Source organism: Lingula anatina, chromosome 2 (genome assembly GCF_051362555.1).
Source record: "Lingula anatina isolate TDL-2025a chromosome 2, LinAna3.0, whole genome shotgun sequence".
Taxonomy (NCBI): Eukaryota; Metazoa; Brachiopoda; class Lingulata; order Lingulida; family Lingulidae; genus Lingula; species Lingula anatina.
Genome location: NC_141768.1, coordinates 2,292,159 through 2,313,526, shown reverse-complemented (window position 1 = coordinate 2,313,526; position 21,368 = coordinate 2,292,159). Strand labels below are relative to the sequence as shown.

Genomic DNA, 21,368 nt, shown 5'->3' with positions numbered 1-21,368 from the left:
TGGGAGCCAGAAAGATGTGGTAAAAGCTGCCTATCCAAAACTTCTGTGCTATCTAGTGGCACAGAATAAAATCTCGGTAGATCTAGCTGGATAATCTGGTGTTTGCTTGTTAAGGTTCGAGGGGTTTCTTTTTCCCCGGGGAAAAAATTTGGTTTGTTTATAAGATGGTTATATATCCATCATTTTAACATTAATCTGTACAGTGTTAACAAAAGTAATAAAGTATTTATTGAATATTGACTAATTTTGCTGAATTTCGAAAGGGATCAATTGCAATATCTTGATTGCCTTGATCTCCACCAATACGTTATGTAATACATATATCGGTCGATAATGGAAAGATGTATTTAGGCCACGGTTGTTGACCGACTTGGTTTACGGCTTGGACAAGCATTTAATACTACAAGGAAAATGTCAATACAGTGACATATTTATGATAAAAAGAGATCATATTAAATATTACTATTCAAGGGCTGCTCCCCTTTTACGATGTAACGGTATAGTTCAAAATACCTTGAATTCCTTTGAATACGGTAACTTGCTCAAAGCGTTAAAATAACATCGCAAAATGTAATATTAGGGAGAAAATGAGACAAAACTAGCCGTATGAAGAAACTAATTTCTTTAACAAAATTGTTACAAGTTTATCATGAAAAAAGTATAATTTGAAAATAATTGTGAAGTCTTTCATGAATAAAAGTATACTTAAAAATTAATTCTAAATCTTGAGAAAACTGACATTAAACAAACAATTAACCCCCAGTGTCCAAAATCCAACCCGTGGAAGTACACGAGAAGGAAGAAACTTACACCAGAGAGCAAAATGCTGTTCGTCATGTCGGACGTGCTCTGTATGACCGTTCTGTGTGCTTTGGTTGTCTCGGGTCACTGCACTCCAAATTTTATACAGCGTCCCGCTAACTGCGATAAAGATGTACGACTGGCGTATTCCGTTCTCAGCACACACAACGTTTATAACAGACTCCAGTGCTACTTGAAATGCCTTGATGAGCCGGCATGCCTCTCCTTCAACTTTGAAGATGTGTCTGATAACAAGACTCGAGTTTGCGAGCTGAATTCGAGAATTGTGGACAAGAGAGGAAATAACATGAAAACAAGGCGGGGCTACGCATACTATGAGAAGGTAAACTGTGCTAGGATAAATATTTATGAAAAGTACATAAGACAATTTTTACAATAAAAGCCAAAGAATATTTTGATTGATTAGCGTGCTGAGAGCGCTTAGTTAATTTATATACCGTATTTGATTAAAAAGCGCCAAAACTTGAAATCGCGCAAGTTGGCTCTCATTCCAAAGAGATGGCCATGAATTTATTCCTGTGGTGATTTTGGTTTTATGGTGTTTAAAGCGAGTTTGTGTTTTGAATAAATGAATAAGCTGTACTTGACATTCGACATAAGTGAAGAACAGTAAGCAAAAAAAAAAAAAAAAAAAAAAAAAAAAACGATATCTTTGACTTTTTGAATTTTTACTTTACTTATTCAATATTGAATGTATTTATATTTGATATTTATCCAAATAGATTAATAGATTACCATTTCAAGCTTAACCAAGGAATTGCAAAGATAGTACATGTCCTAATCTTCTTTTCATTTTCAATAAGTATATATATTGTTAAATACTTTTTTGTTTACTAAATATCGAATAGTGCTGAGACGTATGAATATGATGTATTGGCCTGCGACAATATTTAAAAAAAAGGGCTAAAACACGCTGTCCAGCAGATTGATTCGCACCTTAAAGGATAAAACCAACAGCCTGTGCATAGTTGTTGTAAAGCAAATGACTTTCACTTTCAATAATTACAAACAATAATTATACGGAATCAAACGAATAAAAGGATAAGTGTAAGTTGTTTCATCAAGAGTCAACAAGTGTAGAACATGTTTTTAGTGTCAGGAAAAGTTGAAAAGGTCAAAGTCAGTAACAGTTTATGTGATTCGTTAATTTCATAACATATTTTAATTTTGATCAACTGTTTATCACATTATAACTGAGTTTTGGATAAGGTCCAAGCATGAGTAATTCAAACAATATTTTAGATATCTTTAATTGAAATAAGTCTCTTAGAAATTACCTAATAAGGAAATGTTGAATGGAGGTTTGCAACATGAGAATGGAAAATTCATTGTAATCACGCAAAGACAATGGAAAAGAAAACAAGTAAACGCGTGGTCAGTGTCGGAGAAATAGAGTATAAATACTAGTGAAATTGTGTTAAAAAGAGAGTCGGTGAATAAACGTTCGAAGCTCCAGATCGTTGTCGTAATTTCTAACTATCACATAGTGACCTTATTCTTTAATTGGTTGGTTTCAGAAAGATGGCTTTGACAGTGACGTCCAAAGTTGCAGCCTGATTGAGCTTTGTAAGTATATTTTACAATTCGAAATATATAGCAGACGATGAATAATCAAAATATTTCAAATTATAAAAATGTCCTGACAGCAGCAGCTGTTCAGCATGAAGTACCTCTCTAATTTCATCATTTTTGGTTGGATTTTCAGCTTATCAGTTCGAAAATATACAAATACAGTCCAAAAACTACCCCACCTATTACTTTACATACGATGCGTCTGCCTCTGACAGAGCCAAAATCATTCAGAACGACCGGAAGACCTTCCGAATCCTACGCCCTGGATTGACGGGAGAGGAAGGAACCGTTTCCATCGAATCCAACGATAAACCGGGCCACTTCTTCCGGTACCGCGCAGACACCAACGCCGTAGATCTCTGGGGAACCGATCCAGAATCTTACAGCCCAGAAACTTTCTACGAGGACGCTACCTTCAAAATTCGATATGGCACCTGGTTTACCGGGTATTTGGGGTTTGAGGCAGCGTATGATGCAGGGAAATATATTTCCCATGGCAACAACTTGTTGTCTGTGGGCTCTTTCCAAGATACAGATGACTACAAAAGAAATGCTGCTTTTAGAATCTGTAAGTAAATTCTAGCTGTACGAATGCGTTTTGCGTATCATGCTTTTAATCGTGATATATATAAACTCAACTGATTTTGGCCCTTTACTATTTAAAATTTGCACGCATGGCAGATGTTGGCCTTATGTATTACAGCTTGCCGTATTTTTGAACACGTCTCTTTAACCAAGAAGTGTCGAACTGTTGTGTTTGAAAGAAAATCACAGGACGATGCCATCTTTAAAATACTTTTCTACGTTCATTTTAGCCTCTTGTTATTATTTTTTCAGTGTCAGCCCCAACCTTTCTTCACACAGGCATTAGAATGCAGTCCCAAAACTACCAATCATATTATCTGTCCTACGATGGCAACAACTACTGTTACATTATCAACGGCGATTCTAAAACCTTCAACATTTGGAGTCCCGGTCTAACCGGAGTGGCAGGAACGGTGTCCATCGAATCTGTTGACAAACTGAACTGGTTCTTTCGGTATAAAATTTCCAACTCCGCACATGTTAACCTAGAAGACCGCTCTTCTCCAGCACAAGGAAGTTCGAATTTTGATGAAGAGGCCACTTTTGTCATCAGGCAGGACATTTTACACACCGGATGGTTTGCTCTGGAAGCTTCTACGTTGTCTGACTACTATCTTCGCCACACGGGATATCGTATTTACCTACACCATAATGTTCATACGTCGGGTGATGCTGCGTTCCGTTTTGTTTAGGTACGAATATTCTCGATTAACTTTCGCCATAACGGGTGGTTTGCTCTGGTGACTGAGACAGTATCCTTCCGGGGACGCCAGCGAGGCGAGTGGCGCCAAAGCTGAAGCATTTAAAAACTGGATTTTGAACAATTAATCAGACAGTGATTGACTGCCAGGGAATAAGAGGCGCTCTCTGACTGGAGCGATAGATTTCCAGCCTTCCAATCAGATCAAAGTGTTTGGGGAAGTGTTTTGATGCCTCGATGACACAGATGATGAGAACAAAGAATCTGAAGTAATGTTAAGATTTAAATAAGAATTTACTGATACGTTTACCTGGACTGCAGTGATAGAACAATAGAATTTATTCATATATGGCTCATTCCATTAAAAGATTAAAATTAAGAACTAAAACTAACAAAATACTTGACAAGAGCCAATTTTTAGTATAAAAGTGTTACTTGTTATGGTTTTAACTATAATATAAGTGTAAAGGATTAATTAAAAGGATGGAAATGTAACATTATAGAACTAAACTGTATCAAACAGTTTAAACCAATTTAAAATTTAAAACTTTAAATATTTCTTAAAATTTTAATTGCAGTTTTTAAACCACAAGGTAGTTTTAAAGTGTTCCATATGTTTTGTGCATAAATTGTAAATTTCCGTTCGCCCAAACAATTATTTTTCCCTTAAAAGTGAACGTTGTAAAAGAAACGATTTAGAGTGGAATTCCTTAAATTGCATCCTAATCGGTGTGTTTGAAGAGCTCATTTGCATATTATGGTTTCTTCTTTTTAAAATTATACATCAAACGTAGAATGATTTTCTCTGTCTAATATGCGGCCTGTTAAGTGCTTTTAAGACAGTGTTCTGTGTTCTCAATTATCACTTTTCATTTTTGGAACAAACCTGGCTGTCGTAATTTGGATTAGTTGCAGTTTGTTCAATTGATTTTGACTTAGACCAAAAAGAATGTGTTTACAATAATCTGGATGTAATAAAACCATGTGCTAATTCCTCAGGGTAGTTCTCGCTAATCCAATAGTATGTATAGGAAGTGTAACACGAACATTTAAAATGCCATTTGCCAATAGCCCATTTTTGTCTATCAAACGGGACACCAAGGCTCTTCAGACTGGAAGATGGCTTTACGGAAACTTTTCCAATATGAATGTTAGTCCTATTTATATCGTTCTCTTTATATCTGAGAAAACCTCAGTCTGGTCATCAGTTCATGCCAGCATGTTTGTTCTCATCTAAAAGTTGATTTCGTGAGGTCAAGCCTCCATCAACGCGACAGAAATGCAACCAGCAACGCAATGACGCGCAACGCAAATTTGTGTATCGTCTGCAAATATTGCTGCATTAAGCCTCTAAATGGACAGTTCTCGCTTTTCAACAAAACAGTTTACATGGTGTCGGTAAAATGATTTTTTTGTAGTTGTCAGTTTTTAGGGCTACCGTTTATCGACTCGTCTGTACTTAACATTGCAATTAACAGAGTATAATTCATGGTGGCCTTGAATATTGGATAATGACATATCGATTTTATTTCGATTTTTTAATTGGTTAGCCAATAATAACCAGGTAGTTAGGTATCTATAGATAAATTGATCGATATAAATTGATCAATGATAATACGGAAGAGGCGTTAATGCAATGCCAATTTATAGTCTAAAACTGGGAGATCTTTTAAGACTAAGACATTTAAGTTATTTGGGAACCCTATATATGCATTATACACGGAAAAGAAGATAAAAAAAAGTTTTTTTCTGGATGCAGCTACAAAATTATGGCTGGTGGTAGTCGGAGGTAGTGGGTCCAGTTTGAAACGGCCAAGAGCACAAAAATTGAGTTCCTACCTAGATGGCGCTGTTGATATAGGGATCCCGGGACAGTGTACTTACGTCCCTGCGTCACCCAAATATTCTGTGTACAACATGGCCGGTGTCATGTGGACTTTTCAGCCCCATTCACTTTCGCAACAAGTAAAGTACTAATAATAATGATAAGAAAGTATGGAGCGCCAAATTTTGTTTCCTCATACACTTAACCCTAATTATGTCCCTAAATGCTTTTTCTTATATCGTCCACTAAAGTTGTGCTCTCTATGGCATGGGTCCTATTTTCGCTTGAAGTTTAACCAATTATTTTTTTTTAATCTTTATCAAAATATTCTTTTCCTTTTTATCCGTCCTCGCCCATGTTACCATGTCAAAAGGTTACTGATTTATTTGGAAGCCGTTTTACTGTTACAATGGCCAATCGACTACATTTTTTATTCGTTCGGGTTTCAAAAGCTAATTATCCGAATACAACAAACAGAATTGTTTCTTTGCCATTGAACGACATGTAATCCCTTCTATATCGATAAAGGGACAATATGTGCAATGCTGTTTTACGTCCTTGAAAATTAATATAAATTTTCATTTTAAGCTGTCAAAACCCGGTATATGCAAAGTATATATTTCACAACATTGTGAGAAAAATCTCAATACTGTAATATGAACAGAAGCGATAATCAAATGCAAGACTAGACGAATCTTAAATAATAATTCAAGTGGCGGGGATCTGTTAATCTTATCGTTTATGACTAAGGTCCTGATAACCAACGTATAAAAACGTCGCTGTGCGCAATCGGCAAAGAAAGGCATTGACGGATTACATTCGTTCAACATGTCTGAAACACTCCGTCTGATTCTCGTGTGTTCTGTCTTTTCCGTTGGGTGGGGCACAGTGAGGTTTTTACAGCGTCCTCCTAACTGCGATAAAGACGTACGACTGGCGTATTCCGTTCTCAGCACACACAACGTTTATAACAGACTCCAGTGCTACTTGAAATGTCTTGATGAGCCGGCATGCCTCTCCTTCAACTTTGAAGATGTGTCTGATAACAAGACTCGAGTTTGCGAGTTGAATTTAAGGATTGTGGACAAGAGAGGAAATAACATGGAAGCGAGGGAAGGCTATGCATACTATGAAAAGGTTATTTAAATTCGTTGACTTTTATATTCAATGATTTATATAACAAGTTATCCCGCCATTCAAAATATCTTAGATATTCTCTTGTCTATTGTTTTTGGAAATCAACAATTCACTTTCTATACTCGATCGGAAAAATGAAAACGAATGAGTTAAACATCTTTACATTACTATCGTTATAACGCTTAGGGATGCATGTAGACCATCTTTTATTAAAATCTTAACGAGTTGATATGCGTTTAAATAGTTTATAGCCAATCTTTTGTCGATTGTAGGCGGATGGATTTGGCAAAGGCATCCAAAGTTGCAGTATTACTGACAAGTGTAAGTAGCTTAATCCTATAATTATTACATGTATAAAAAACATTGTCATGTTTTATCGTCTTCTTATGTTGAACTGTATCCATACAAATGATACGTTTCTTATGTGATATATCCCGAATAACGACCTGTTTTAATCTTCCAGCATATGTATACACAAATATACAACTCCAGTCTAGGAACTTCCCGACATATTACTTTTCATACGACACCAGCGCTTCTGACAGAGCTAAAATTCTTCTGGACGACAGAAAGACTTTCAGACTCTTACGACCTGGATTGACGGGAGAGGAAGGAACTGTTTCCATCGAGTCCAACGATAAACCGGGTCACTTCTTCCGGTACCGCGCAGACACCAACGCCGTAGATCTCTGGGGAACCGATCCGCAAACTTACAGTCCAGAAACTTTCTACGAGGACGCTACCTTCAAAATTCGATACGGCACCTGGTTTACCGGGTATTTGGCGTTTGAGGCAGCGTATAATCCAGGGAAATATATTTCTCACGGAAACTATCTTTTGTCTGTCGCCACCTTTGCCGATACAAGCGGTTTTAAAAATAACGCTGCTTTCAAAATAGGTATGTAAAAATTTATTAAGGGGAAGTGGTCTTTATTAACTAATCATTGACGGTAAAACGTATTCCTAATTTTAATTTACATTTACAAAAATTGCAACTCCGACTTATAGATTAAGTCATGTTTTATTTATCATTGTTTTCAAATTAAATAACCGAAGCCAAAATTTTGAATTTTCTCGTTCGCCTAGCTGTCGAAATAATCAATTGGGGAATGATAAGATATATTGTGACCAATGGTTTACCGTCAATACATTTTATTCTAGAATTCCTTTTGAAGGCATGATTCTTTTTAGGCTAAAATGATAAAAAGTCGACAGTGATGAAATGAAAGGGAATAAGGGACACTTGCTTAGTTTCTTTTCTAAAAGTTAACCTTTCCTTTTACAGTTCCAGCTCCAACCTATCTTTACACAGGCGTTAGAATACAGTCTCAAAACCTCCAGTCATATTATCTGTCCTACGATGGCAACAACTACTGCCATATTATCAACGGTGATTCCAAAACCTTCAACATTTGGAGTCCCGGTCTAACCGGAGTGGCGGGAACGGTGTCCATCGAATCCGTTGACAAGCCTCATTGGTTCTTTCGGTACAAGATCTCTAACTCGGCCTACGCCAATCTTGAATACCGACCATCCCCAGCACAAGGCAGTTCGAATTTTGATGAGGAGGCGACCTTTATCATCAGGCAGGACATTTTACACACCGGTTGGTTTGCTCTGGAAGCTTCTACGATGTCTAACTACTATCTTCGCCATTCAAATTATCGTATGTACCTACACCATAATGTTCATACGTCGGCTTCTGCTGCCTACCGGTTTGTTTAGGTACGAATATTTTCGATTAACTTTCGCCACAACGGGTGGTTTGTCTGGAGGCTGAGACTTAATATTCGGGTATCATCTCCGACGTTCAGGTTATCTGATGTATCTTGATCATACTGCAGACAGACCTGATGATTAAAATCACCGTTTCCTTTAATGTCGTTTTCACAAGATATCGGTTTTCAACGAGTGACTATCCGGCATCTTACTCGATTGACGTGATTGAAGACCTTATTTGTATATTGTGGTTTCTTCTCTTTAAAATAATACCTAAAACTTTCAGTGATATTGTCTGTCTAATATGCGAGCTGTTAAGTGCTTTAAAGACTTTGTAATGTGTTGTCAACTATCACTTTTCATCTTTGTAACAAACCTTGCTGTCAAGTTTTAGAATAGATGCAGTTTGTTCAATTGGTTTCGACTCAGACCAAAAAGTCTGGACATCAGTTCATGCCAGTTCATGTTTTTTATCATCTAAAATGGATCTCGTGAGGACAAGCTTCCATCAACTTCGCAGCAATGCTACCAGCAATGAAATGACTCGAAATGCAAATCTGAGTATCGTCTGCAAATATTGCCGCATTAAGCCTCTAAATTGACAGATATTTCTTTGCGACAAAACAGTTTACATGGTTGTCGGTAATTTTATTTATTTATTTATTTTTTCATTTTTCTTTGTAGTTTTCAGTTTTTATTTCTACCGTTTATCGACTCGTCAATACTTAACATTGTTATTAAGAGAGTATAATTCATGGTGGCCTTGAATATTGGATAATGACATATCGATTTTTTTTCGATTTTTTAATTGGTAGGCTAATAGCAACCAGGCAGTTATCTATAGATAGATGTAAACGTAGGCCTATTTGGTCGATTCGATGGAGGCGTTAATGCCATGCATATGCCAATTTATAGGGTCTAAAACTGGGAGATCTTTCGTGACAAGTTATTTGGGAACCCTGTATATGCATTATACAAAGAAAAAAAGACAAAAGAAATAACGCATACCAAAAGTCAAAGCGAGATTATAACAAGGCAGCAAAGCTGTCAAATGTACAGACAAAAAGCAATAAAAAATGATACACAAAAAAAGGATATTGTCAATTTTGATGCAATAATGCATTATGCTTAAATGCAAAGTCAACATCAAATTTCAATTCTGCACACCATGTAATACTGATGCAAGTAAAAGCATAAGGCTTCAGGCCCATTAGACTTCACACTTAGAAACTGCCAGAATGACAAAAATGAATATTTCACAAAAAAATTGCATTAATTCAATAAAAAAAAAATGATAATCCAATAGAGCTGGTTTTCTTATTTAAGGTGTATGTCAATCCTAAGGATCATTCTTGTGAGTTAAAAAAATAATAAGTAACACAGTTTTCTTTTTGTCATAACGTTATATAATAATAATAATAATAATAATAATAATAATAATAATAATAATATAATAATAATCTTTATTGGAGAATCGCAACCCGAAGGTTGAAGTTATACAATTATATATAAATATTCAAGTGAAGGAAGCCTGGTCATTTTTACACTGGTGCACTCCGTAGACGGTCTCACCTACCTGGGGAGCATACAGCTCGGCTGCCATATTAGGCGCTCATAGCTAATATATCATTTCTGCACTGCCTGACCAGGCCCCTGCTTCAACCCCTTAGTGCTGAGTGCCAAGCGGGGAGACAGCAGGTACCGTTTATAAAGGACTGGTATGTCCCCGGACGGGGTTTGAATGCACAAAGTAGGCTTTTTGTCAATTTTGATGCAATATTACGTAATGATTAACTGTATAATTACCACCAATTTTTAATTATCTTCTTTTAATAACATGTACAAAATTTGATTACCACTGGGCTTCATGCCCGTGGGAGTTCCAAGCCCCACACTGAAAAAGCCAATATGTGAAAGATAACAATTTCACAAAAATGTACAACAGAAAAAGAAGCCAATTAGACTGCTTTGTCAACCCAGGCTGCATTTTAGTCCTGGGTTTCCTTCCTGTAAGTTTAAGAAGAGTAAGTGACAAGGTTTTAGGGTTTTCTTCATTTTTGATGCAATATTACATAATGCTTAACAGCATAATGGCCATCAACTTTTTAATAATAAGATAAAGTATGATAGGTATTCAGAAAATGTGACTAACAAAAGTCTTCAAAGCCATGAAAGATCAAAGTCAAACCTTGAAAATGCCAAAAGGTAAACGAGATAACTGTACTGAAATGAGTTTATTTCCATTTTCAACACCTTTTTTACAAAATAATCAATCTACTGTCATTTTTATATGATCAACTAAGAAAATTGTTGAAATAGGAAAAATATCAACAGAACAATTTTATATGCTCTATTGGCTCCATTCTAAGATTCTAAACATAGTGAGTGATTGAATCTGACAAACTGCTATGATATGAGATTATTTACATTTTTGACACTCTATTGCACAATGCACGATAACAGGTTTACCATCATAGTTATATTATCAACTAACAATGTTGTTAAGATGCAGAAATTGTCAAAAGAACACTTTGACATATCTGATTAGTTTATGAGACTGTAAACATACCTTAGAATTGATTCTGAGAAAACCCCACTCATATTCAGAAGTAAGGCATAACTTCAACAAAACTGAGCCAATCAAGCTGATTTTCGAAGTCAGCCTGTATTTTAGTAAGACTGTTCATTCCTGAGAATTTCAAAACGATAGGTTGATCAGTTTTCCCTGAAATGTGTAATCAGTGTTGCATATATGCTGAAAAAGGCGAAAAAACAGCATGAATTTTGAAAAAATGGCCCAATCATGCTGATTTATTATGAACATTCATCAGTTCTGTAAGTTTCAAGCTAAGAGGTAAATTGGTTTTCCACTTATCGTGTTATCGGTGTTGCATATAAACGCAAAAAAAAGAGCATAGTTTTTTAGAAAATGATCCTGCTGATTTTCGAACTTGACCTGCGTATTATGAAAATTAATCATTTCTGTAAGTTTCAAGCCAAAAAGTAAAGGACTTTTCAACCCCTATCACTTTCGCAACAACTTAAGTACTCATAATAATGATAAGAAAGTAAAGAGCGCCAAATTTTGTTTCCTGACTGAAATAAAACCGTGTCCTTAAATGCTTTTCTTATAGCGTCCAATTAAGTTGCGGTCTCTATGGCCTGGGTCCTATTTTCGCTTGACGTTAAATCGAATTTTTGTTTTAGTCTTTATCCAAATATACGTTTCCTTTTTATCCGTCCTCGCCCGTTTTACCATGTCAAAAGGTTACTGATTTATTTGGTAGCCGCTTTACTGTGACAATGGCCAATCGACTACATTTTTTTATTTGTTAAGGTTTCAAAAGCTAATTATCCGAATACAAGAAACATAATTGTTTCTTTGCCATTGTGATCCCTTCTATATCGATAAAGGGACATTATGTGCAATGCTGTTTTACGTCCTTCAAAAAACAAGAAAAGTTTCGAATTTAAGCTATTAAAACCCAATATAGGTAAAGTATACTCATAAAAATATTTTGAGAGAAATCTCAATACTGCTTTATGAACAGAGCCAATAATCAAACGCAAGACTAAACGAATCTTAAATGAAAAATAAAGTGGCGGGGATCTGTTAATCTTATCGTTTATGACTAAGGTCCTGATACGTATAAAAACGTCGCAGCGCGCAATCGGCAAAGAAAGGCATTGGCGGATCACCTTCATTCAACATGTCTGAAACGCTCCGTCTGATTCTCGTGTGTTCTGTCTTTTCCGTTGGGTGGGGCACAGTGAGTTTTTTGCAGCGTCCTCCTAACTGCGATAAAGACGTACGGCTCGCGTATTCCGTTCTCAGCACACACGACGTTTATAACAGACTCCAGTGCTACTTGAAATGCCTTGAGGATCCGGCATGCCTCTCCTTCAACTTTGAAGATGTGTCTGATAACAAGACTCGAATTTGCGAGTTGAATTCAAGGATTGTGGACAAGAGAGGAAATAATATGGAAGCGAAGGAAGGCTACGCATACTATGAAAAGGTTATTTAAATTCTTTGACATTTATATTCAATGATTTTTGTAACAAGTTATCCAGTCATTCAAATATCTTAGATATTCTCTTGTCTACTGTTTTTGGAAATTGACAATTCACTTTCTATGCTCGATCGAAAAAAATGAAAACAAATGATTAAACATATTTACATGACTATCGTTATAACCTTAGGGATACAGGTAGACCATCTTTTATTAAAATCTTAACGAGTCGATATGCGTTTAAATAGTTTATAGCCAATCTTTTGTCGATTGTAGGCGGATGGATTTGGCAAAGGCATCCAAAGTTGCAGTATTACTGACAAGTGTAAGTAGCTTAATCCTATAATTATTACATGTATAAAAACATTGTCGTGTTTTATCGTCTTCTTATATTGAACTGTATCCATACAAATAAGACGTTTCTTATGTAATATATCCCGAATAACGACCTGTTTTAATCTTCCAGCATATGTATACACAAATATACAACTCCAGTCTAGGAACTTCCCGACATATTACTTTTCATACGATACCAGCGCTTCTGACAGAGCTAAAATCCTTCTGGACGACAGAAAGACTTTCAGACTCCTACGCCCTGGGTTGACGGGAGAGGAAGGAACTGTTTCCATCGAGTCCAACGATAAACCGGGTCACTTCTTTCGGTACCGCGCAGACACCAACGCCGTAGAACTCTGGGGAACCGATCCAGAATCTTACAGTCCAGAAACTTTCTACGAGGACGCTACCTTCAAAATTCGATATGGCACCTGGTTTACCGGGTATTTGGCTTTTGAGGCAGCGTATAATCCAGAGAAATATATTTCTCACGGAAACTATCTTTTGTCTGTCGCCACCTTTGCCGATACAAGCGGTTTCAAAAATAACGCTGCTTTCAAAATAGGTATGTAAATATTTGTTAAGGTGAAGTGGTCTTTATTAACTAATCATTGACGGTAAAACGAATTCCTAATTTACATATACAAAAATTACAACCCGAACTTATAGATTAAATCAAGTTTTTAGCATTGTTTTCAAAATAAACAACCGAAACCATAATTTTGAACATTTTCTCCTTCGCCTAGCTTTCGAAATAATCAATCAGGGAATGATAAGATATATTATGACCAATGGTTTACCGTCAAAACATTTTATTCTAGAATTCCTTTTGAAGGCATGATTCTTTTTAGGCTAAAATTATAAAAAGTCGAAAGTGATGAAATGAAAGGGAATGAGGGACACTTGCTTAGTTTCTTTCCTAAAAGTTAGCTTTTCCTTTTACAGTTCCAGCTCCGACCTATCTTTACACAGGCATTAGAATGCAGTCCCAAAACTACCAGTCACATTATCTGTCCTACGATGGAAACAACTACTGCTACATTATTAGCGGTGATTCCAAAACCTTCAACATTTGGAGTCCCGGTCTAACCGGAGTGGCGGGAACGGTGTCCATCGAATCTGTTGACAAGCCTCATTGGTTCTTTCGGTACAAGATCTCTAACTCGGCCTACACCAATCTTGAATACCGACCATCCCCAGCACAAGGAAGTTCGAATTTTGATGAGGAAGCGACCTTTATCATCAGGCAGGATATTTTATACAGCGGATGGTTTGCTCTGGAAGCTTCTACGATGTCTAACTACTATCTTCGCCACACGGGATATCGTATGTACCTACACCATAATGTTCATACGTCGGCTGATGCTGCGTATCGTTTTGTTTAGGTACGAATATTCTCGATTTTAACTTTCGCCACAACGGATGGTTTGCTCTTGAGATTGAGACTTAATATTCCGGTATTATCTCCGACGTTCAGGTTATCTGATGTATCTTGATCATACCACAGACCTGATGATTAAAATTGTTGTATTCTTAAATATCGTTTTCACAAGACATCTGTTTTCAATGAGCGACTCGCCGGCATCTTACTCGATTGGTGTGTTTGAAGACCTGATTTGTATATTTTTTTTTGCTCTTTAAAATAATACATAAAACTTAGAATGATATTTTCTGTCTAATATGCGAGATGTTAAGTGCTTTTAAGACAGTGTTATGTATTGTCAACTATCACTTGTCATTTTGGGAACAAACCTGGCTGTCAAGCTTTGGACTAGTTGCAGTTTGTACAATTGATTTTGACTTAGACCAAATAATAATAATAATAATAATAATTCATTGTCATATTTATACAAATATAAAATGAAAATTGGTATGATCTGTCGATAAAATGTGATACAGTGGAATTATTAAAATACATTTTGTTCATTAAAAATACGTACTGCTGATGGATAAAAACTATTCTTAGTGCGCGTGGAGGTTGCTTTTAATGACCGCAGTCGGCTTGTTGACATATGCATAAAAAGTCTTGCCACCAGTTCATGCCAGCATGTTTTTATCATCTAAAAATGGATCTCGTGATAACAAGCCTACATCAAATTCACAGCAATGCTACCAACAACGCCATTACTCGAAAGGCAAATTTGAGTATCGTCTGCAAATATTGCTGCATTGTCTTTTAATGGACATTTCTCTCTTTTTAACAAAACAGTTTACTTATTTGTCTGGGTTATTGTAGTTTTCAGTTTTTAGAGCTACCGTTTATCGACTTGTCTGTACTTAACACTGTTATTAATAATGGTGACCTTTTATATTGGATAATAACATATCGATTTTTTTTTCGATTTTTTAATTGGTAGGCCAATGACAACCAGGCAGTTATCTATAGATAACGATGTAAATTGATTGATGATAATACATAGGCCTATTTTGCTTGCTAATGTAGTCGGTTGGCCATTGTCACAGTGTAGCGGCTTTAAAATAAGTACATTATGATTATGATTAAAAACGAATACTTTTTTTTTTTTTTATTTTTTTATTGCATATCTCAAATAAGTACAGATTTCAGCAAAAAATACAAAATTTATAAATAACTAAATAAAAATCACACTCACTCTCTCACTCACTCACTCACAAAGAGACAGTCATTTGCAATATATATATATATATATATATATATATATATATATATATATATAGTTACTGTGTCATTTAATATATATGTCAACAACGATATATTGATAACCTAATAGTAAAATACTTAATAATACTTAATAAATAATATGATCTAATACAGATAAAAACAAATATGTGTTTTACTATCAAATATCGGCAGGGGAACATACGCAGATAGAAGATATCAGTCCAGGAAGAGAGGCTGCAGCTTTTTCCATTTTTCATTAAATTTATCTATTGTCATGTTTCTCAGACTTATATTTCTCTCTGCGATGTAGGCCTGTCTCCATTCTATTTTAATATTTTCTATGTTCGGGGTAATGTTTTTCATTTTAAATTTATATATAATAAATTTTGTTATGATCAGCAAACAGTTGAGCGCATTGCATTTCAAATTTGGAATTCCTAGAATTATATCAGATGCTGTTAATTGTAATACAAGTCCAGTCTTTAAATGGATCCAGTCTTGTATTTTTGCCCAAAGGGGAGCAATTACTTTGCACTCAATAAATAAGTGTTGAAGAGTTCCAGGGTGTTCGTTACAGAAGGAGCAGGTCTCTGTGTCTTTTATCCCAATTTTTCGTAAAAAATTATTTGTAGCTAAAATTCTTTTTGATACTCTAAATTGAAACCAGCGCAGTTTAGTATCTAAAGTACATTGGAAAGGAATGTTATTCAAGATTTTCCACTCTTCAGCTGTGAGAGGTTCTTTAGAAAGGAGTTCCCATTTTGACATTGCATTAGTCTTTTTCATTTCGTTTGAGTTCAAAATATTGTAAAAAGGTTTCCCCCCTTTTGTAAATTTTAATAGCCATTTAAGTTGGGTTGAAATTATAGGGAGCTCAATTTTTTCGTGTAAATTGTCTATATTCATTTGTTTTTGAAATTTTTTTACTGCGCATAGTATACTTGTGAACGTAACATAATTTATTATATTCCCGTGCCTTTCCTTGAACTGTTGGTATGTGAGGTAATTTCCCTCTGTATCGATCAAGTCATTTATGTTTCTTATACCTATTTTATTACAGGTTCTTATAAGAATAGGATTGTTTTTTATCCGTATTTTATCGTTTAGCCATAAACATTCTTTTAAAAAATTTTCTTTTGTATCAATCTTTTTATTCTTTAACAGTCTGCACCATGCATCAATGACTTGATTCCAAAAAGCATTTTTTGATCCGTTCTTAATTTTTTGCATTTCAGATATTCCCATTTCAGACCAGTGTACACCCTTACTTTCAGGGATCAGACTAAGGAAAAAGAAAGACCATTTTGAATTTTTGTGCATGATTCTCCTGAGCCATGAAATTTTTAGGGAATCAATATAGTTTCTAATATCGGGGACTTTTATACCTCCATTTGAGTACGACTGTGTCATTATATCTCGTTTTACTCTTTCAATATTTCCATTCCATATGAAATTAAAGCACATTTTTTTGTATTTTGTCTACATATTTGTTTGGTATTGGCAATGTGGAAAATAAATGAGTCATTTTTGGAAGGATCAGTGATTTAAAAATTACATTTCTCCCCAAAACTGTTAGCGATCGGTGAGTCCATTGTTTCATAGTTCTTTCCATATCTTCGAGTTTCTCTCTATAATTTTTCTCAATCATTTCATGTAAATTTACTGAGAAATCTATTCCAAGGATTCTGAAAAAACGTTCATTCCAATCGAGATTCAACTCTTTACACATGCTCTCTTGGTTCAACTTGATTTATTAAAATTTTTTGCAAGCGAAATTAGAACCCAGGCCATAGCGACCGCAACTTAAGTGGACGATATAAGAAAAGCATTTAAGGACACAATTCGGGTTTATGTGTATCAGGAAACAAAATGTGGCGCTCTATACTTTCTTAGCATAATTATGAGTACCTTAGTTGTTGCGAAAGTGATAGGGGATGAAAAGTCCACATGACACCGGCCATGTTGTAAACAGTAAATTTGGGTGACGCAGGGACGTAAGTACACTGTCCCGAGATCCCTATATCAACAGCGCCATCTAGGTTGGCACTGGCACTACTTCCCACTACCACTTCTAATAATTGTGTAGCTGCGTCCAGAAAAATACTCTGTTAGCTTTTTATTAGATGACATAATCTAACATCCACTTTTGGTACGTTTTTTACTTCTCTTTTCGTCTTGTCCGTATATAATACATACACAGGGTTCCAAAAAGCTTGTCATGGAAGGTCTAACAGTTCTATACTGTATAATGTGGCATTGCAATAACGCCACCTCCATCAATTTATTCGTTTTTGTTTCAAAAGCTAGTTATCCGAATACAAGAAACATAATTGTTTCTTGGCCACTGAACAACATGTGATCCCTTCTACATTGATAAAAGAACCTTACGCGCAATCCTACATTACGTTCCTGATAAATGATATAACTTTTTTATTTTAATCTTTCAAAACCCAGTATGTAAAGTATACATTTCGAAATGTTGTGAGCAAAATCTCAGTACTGTAATGTAAATAGAGCCAGTAATCAAACGCAAGACTAAAGGAACTTACGTAGAAAATTAAGTGGCGAGGACCCGTTAATCTCATCGTTAATGACTAAGGTCCTGATAATCAACGTATAAAAACTTATAAAAACGTTGTGCAATCAGCAAAGGAAGGCACTGAGGGATCACATTCGTTCAACATGTCAGAAACGCTCCGTCTGCTTCTTGCGTGTTCTTTGTTTTCCGTTGGGTGGAGCAAAGGGAGTTTTTTACAGCGTCCCGCTAACTGCGATAAAGACGTACGGCTCGCGTATTCCGTTCTCAGCACACACGACGTTTATAACAGACTCCAGTGCTCTTTGAAATGCCTTGATGAGCCGGCATGCCTCTCCTTCAACTTTGAAGATGTGTCTGATAACAAGACTCGAGTTTGCGAGTTGAATTCAAGGACTGCGGACAAGAGAGGAAATAACATGGAAGCCAGAGAAGGCTACGCATACTATGAAAAGGTTATTTTAATCTGTTGACTTTTATGCTCAAAGTTTTATGTAACTAGTTATCCATGACCAGCCGTTAAATATCTTTAAAATACTAGTCTATTGTTTTCGAAAAATGAACGGTTCACTGTCTACACTCGTTATTTTAACATTGGAAAATGTTAAAAACGAACCTGTGCAACATCTTTACATTACTATCATTATCACACTTAGAAAAAGACTAAACTTTTAATTAAAATCTAAATAAGTTAATATGTTTAAAATAGTTTATAGACATTTTTTGTCGATTGTAGGCGAATGGATTTGACAGCAGCACCCAAAGTTGCAGTATAACTAACAAGTGTAAGTATCTTAATCCTTTAATTATTACATGAATAAATAACACTGTTATGTTTTATTGTCTTCTTATATAGTACTGTTTCCATACAAATGAGATGTGTTTCATATAATATAGCCCGAATAACGACCTGTTTTAATCTTCCAGCATATGCATACACAGATATACAACTCCAGTCTAGGAACTTCCCGACATATTACTTTTCATACGATACCAGCGCTTCTGACAGAGCTAAAATCCTTCAGAACGACCAAAAGACTTTCCGAATCCTACGACCTGGATTGACGGGAGAGGAAGGAACTGTTTCCATCGAGTCCAACGATAAACCGGGTCACTTCTTCCGGTACCGCGCAGACACCAACGCCGTAGATCTCTGGGGAACCGATCCAGAATCTTACAGTCCAGAAACTTTCTACGAGGACGCTACCTTCAAAATTCGATACGGCACCTGGTTTACCGGATATTTGGCGTTTGAGGCAGCGTATAATCCAGAGAAATATATTTCTCACGGAAACTATCTTTTGTCCGTCGCCACCTTTGCCGATACAAGCGATTTCAAAAATGAAGCTGCTTTCAAAATAGGTACGTAAATTCTTATTTGGGTGTAGTGCTCTCTGATAATCAATTATTGCCAGTAAAATGTACTCCTTGATTTAATTTTCAAAAATTACAGCCCCAACTTGTAAATTAAATCGTTTTATTTAATGCCGTTTTGAAAACCAACAACTAAAAGCAATGATCTGAACATTTTCTCCCTCTCCTCGTTGTCGAATAAGTTCTTAGTTGGGGAATTTGGGATGCGCATTTAATTTCCAATAGCTGAATGAATGAATGAAAAAAGAAAGACCTGAAACACATCAGTTGGCTGCAGATGCTGTCTCTGGCACATGAAAGATTTGTCGAAACGAATGCTTACATAGTAATATATCTGGTCCTGAATCTAAATGGATGGAAACCCTTTTTGGCGATCAAGATCTAGAGTTGCTGGGAAGAATTACTGGAAAGATATATGACCAATAGTTCACCGTCATAAGATTTTATTCTTCCTTTTGAAGGCATGATTATGGGCCCTTTGCCAATGTGGTTGTTTTAAGCTAAAATTATAAATAATTTGAAGTGCTGAAATGAAAGGCAATGAGGGATGCTTGGTTTCTTTTCAAACAATTAACCTTTCTTTTTACAGTTCCAGCTCGGCCCTATCTTCACACACGCATTAGGATGCAGTCCCAAAACTACCAGTCATATTATCTGTCCTACAATAGCAACAACTACTGCTACATTATCAACGGCGATTCTAAAACCTTCAACATTTGGAGTCCCGGTCTAACCGGAGTGGCGGGAACAGTGTCCATCGAATCTGTTGACAAACTGAACTGGTTCTTTCGGTATAAAATCTCCAACTCCGCATATGTTCACCTAGAAGACCGCTCTTCTCCCGCACGAGGAAGTTCGAATTTTGATGAGGAAGCGACCTTTATCATCAGGCAGGATATTTTATACACCGGATGGTTTGCTCTGGAAGCTTCTACGTTGTCTAACTACTATCTTCGCCATTCGTCAACACGTATGTACTTACACAATAATGTTCATACGTTGGCTGATGCTGCCTTCCGTTTTGTGGGTAAAACTTAAGGCCAATGATGTGGTATGCGGAAAAAGACCACTATGGCAGTTAACTGTTTCATTATTAAAAGATCCGTCAAGATCTGTATGCTTTTAAGTGTAACAACGTAGACGGGCCTAACACAGAAGTTCAACACATTTTGGATGATATCATAATTTGTACTCAAATGTAACTGAATGAGAAGTTTCACTGCCCGTCATGATATCAAATCAACTATTTATTAGTGTCGTGTCTAATACTCCCGTTTCATTCAAAGCAGTTTGTGTAAGTGGATACGAGAAAGAACCACGTCTGGACTTCGACGATTTCCAAGCAATGGAATGACCAATTACACCTGTATAAAATCAGATAAATTGCATGTAACTACTTGGAAGAATTAAATTCATATCTTTGAACTATCTGCGTTTTTTTTTTCTTGATAGGGATTTCTCCGTTTATGATATCAGGTATCTGGCGCCGAGGCTTAATCATACGAGGGGCAGGAGCTCGCATAACACGATTATTTAATAAATTTTTATCTCGATAACGTTTTTTTTTTTTCGGCAATTGTATTCATTTAATTTTGAGCGCATGGACAACCTTTTCATTTAAGGGATATGAACGCGCCTCAGAACGCGATCAAAATTTTAGAATAGCTCATCTTCACATTCAGCACACTTGAGTTTTTTTTTTTCAAATAATAATAAATACTAATAATAATAATCAAATAAATACTAAATTGCAGTAAAACGTTCAAGTACATGATCAATAAAATCAGGCAAACTTTTTTTTTTAAATAGCACGATGCGATACCACGATAGCACGATGCGATACCACGATAGCACGATGCGATATTACGATGTCCCGAATCAGCCACCATATCAAGGGCTTGCAGGCTGTAGCACTTGACTTAAAGCGTGATTGTTGACTGAACTATCGAAAAATCTTTTCTGAACGATATAGGTTAACAGCGGCACAAAATAATTCAACATTGATAATGCTATTGCAAAGGTCTTTTCTTAGGGGGCAAGCGTACTTTAAGCATAACTCCCCTCCCCCTTTTTGTCTTCAAGCCACATTTGCCTTCTCCGTGTGCATA

At 36.0% G+C, this 21,368-nt stretch overlaps 4 protein-coding genes across 4 annotated transcripts; all 4 read left to right on the top strand.

The window, feature by feature from the left end:
• The first annotated feature begins 835 nt into the window (after positions 1-835).
• On the top strand, positions 836-4,675 carry LOC147763323 (uncharacterized). The gene is made up of 4 exons (XM_087007145.1): positions 836-1,144; positions 2,340-2,388; positions 2,528-2,962; positions 3,232-4,675. The coding sequence occupies exons 1-4, from the start codon at positions 836-838 to the stop codon at positions 3,669-3,671; spliced, it is 1,233 nt and encodes a 410-aa protein (XP_086863271.1). The 3' UTR covers positions 3,672-4,675.
• A 1,639-nt stretch (positions 4,676-6,314) lies between these two features.
• LOC147763322 (uncharacterized) lies at positions 6,315-9,452 on the top strand. Its single transcript, XM_087005522.1, has 4 exons — positions 6,315-6,641; positions 6,914-6,962; positions 7,105-7,539; positions 7,927-9,452. The coding sequence occupies exons 1-4, from the start codon at positions 6,333-6,335 to the stop codon at positions 8,364-8,366; spliced, it is 1,233 nt and encodes a 410-aa protein (XP_086861648.1). The 5' UTR covers positions 6,315-6,332; the 3' UTR covers positions 8,367-9,452.
• A 2,586-nt stretch (positions 9,453-12,038) lies between these two features.
• Positions 12,039-14,542, top strand: LOC106180613 (uncharacterized). Its single transcript, XM_013564635.2, has 4 exons — positions 12,039-12,379; positions 12,650-12,698; positions 12,840-13,274; positions 13,655-14,542. The coding sequence occupies exons 1-4, from the start codon at positions 12,071-12,073 to the stop codon at positions 14,092-14,094; spliced, it is 1,233 nt and encodes a 410-aa protein (XP_013420089.2). The 5' UTR covers positions 12,039-12,070; the 3' UTR covers positions 14,095-14,542.
• A 2,987-nt stretch (positions 14,543-17,529) lies between these two features.
• LOC106180625 (uncharacterized) lies at positions 17,530-20,977 on the top strand. The gene is made up of 4 exons (XM_013564651.2): positions 17,530-18,341; positions 18,623-18,671; positions 18,814-19,248; positions 19,850-20,977. The coding sequence occupies exons 1-4, from the start codon at positions 18,033-18,035 to the stop codon at positions 20,296-20,298; spliced, it is 1,242 nt and encodes a 413-aa protein (XP_013420105.1). The 5' UTR covers positions 17,530-18,032; the 3' UTR covers positions 20,299-20,977.
• Positions 20,978-21,368: the final 391 nt, after the last annotated feature.

Bases quoted from the DNA above. Each gene is read 5' to 3' on its own strand.
- LOC106180613 (XM_013564635.2), top strand. From the start codon at position 12,071: ATGTCTGAAACGCTCCGTCTGATTCTCGTGTGTTCTGTCTTTTCCGTT. The intron at 12,699-12,839 runs GTAAGTAGCTTA...TTAATCTTCCAG, and splicing joins TTGCAGTATTACTGACAAGT to CATATGTATACACAAATATA. The intron at 13,275-13,654 runs GTATGTAAATAT...TTCCTTTTACAG, and splicing joins TAACGCTGCTTTCAAAATAG to TTCCAGCTCCGACCTATCTT.
- LOC147763322 (XM_087005522.1), top strand. From the start codon at position 6,333: ATGTCTGAAACACTCCGTCTGATTCTCGTGTGTTCTGTCTTTTCCGTT. The intron at 6,963-7,104 runs GTAAGTAGCTTA...TTAATCTTCCAG, and splicing joins TTGCAGTATTACTGACAAGT to CATATGTATACACAAATATA. The intron at 7,540-7,926 runs GTATGTAAAAAT...TTCCTTTTACAG, and splicing joins TAACGCTGCTTTCAAAATAG to TTCCAGCTCCAACCTATCTT.
- LOC106180625 (XM_013564651.2), top strand. From the start codon at position 18,033: ATGTCAGAAACGCTCCGTCTGCTTCTTGCGTGTTCTTTGTTTTCCGTT. The intron at 18,342-18,622 runs GTTATTTTAATC...TGTCGATTGTAG, and splicing joins GCTACGCATACTATGAAAAG to GCGAATGGATTTGACAGCAG. The intron at 19,249-19,849 runs GTACGTAAATTC...TTCTTTTTACAG, and splicing joins TGAAGCTGCTTTCAAAATAG to TTCCAGCTCGGCCCTATCTT.
- LOC147763323 (XM_087007145.1), top strand. From the start codon at position 836: ATGTCGGACGTGCTCTGTATGACCGTTCTGTGTGCTTTGGTTGTCTCG. The intron at 1,145-2,339 runs GTAAACTGTGCT...GGTTGGTTTCAG, and splicing joins GCTACGCATACTATGAGAAG to AAAGATGGCTTTGACAGTGA. The intron at 2,389-2,527 runs GTAAGTATATTT...TTGGATTTTCAG, and splicing joins TTGCAGCCTGATTGAGCTTT to CTTATCAGTTCGAAAATATA.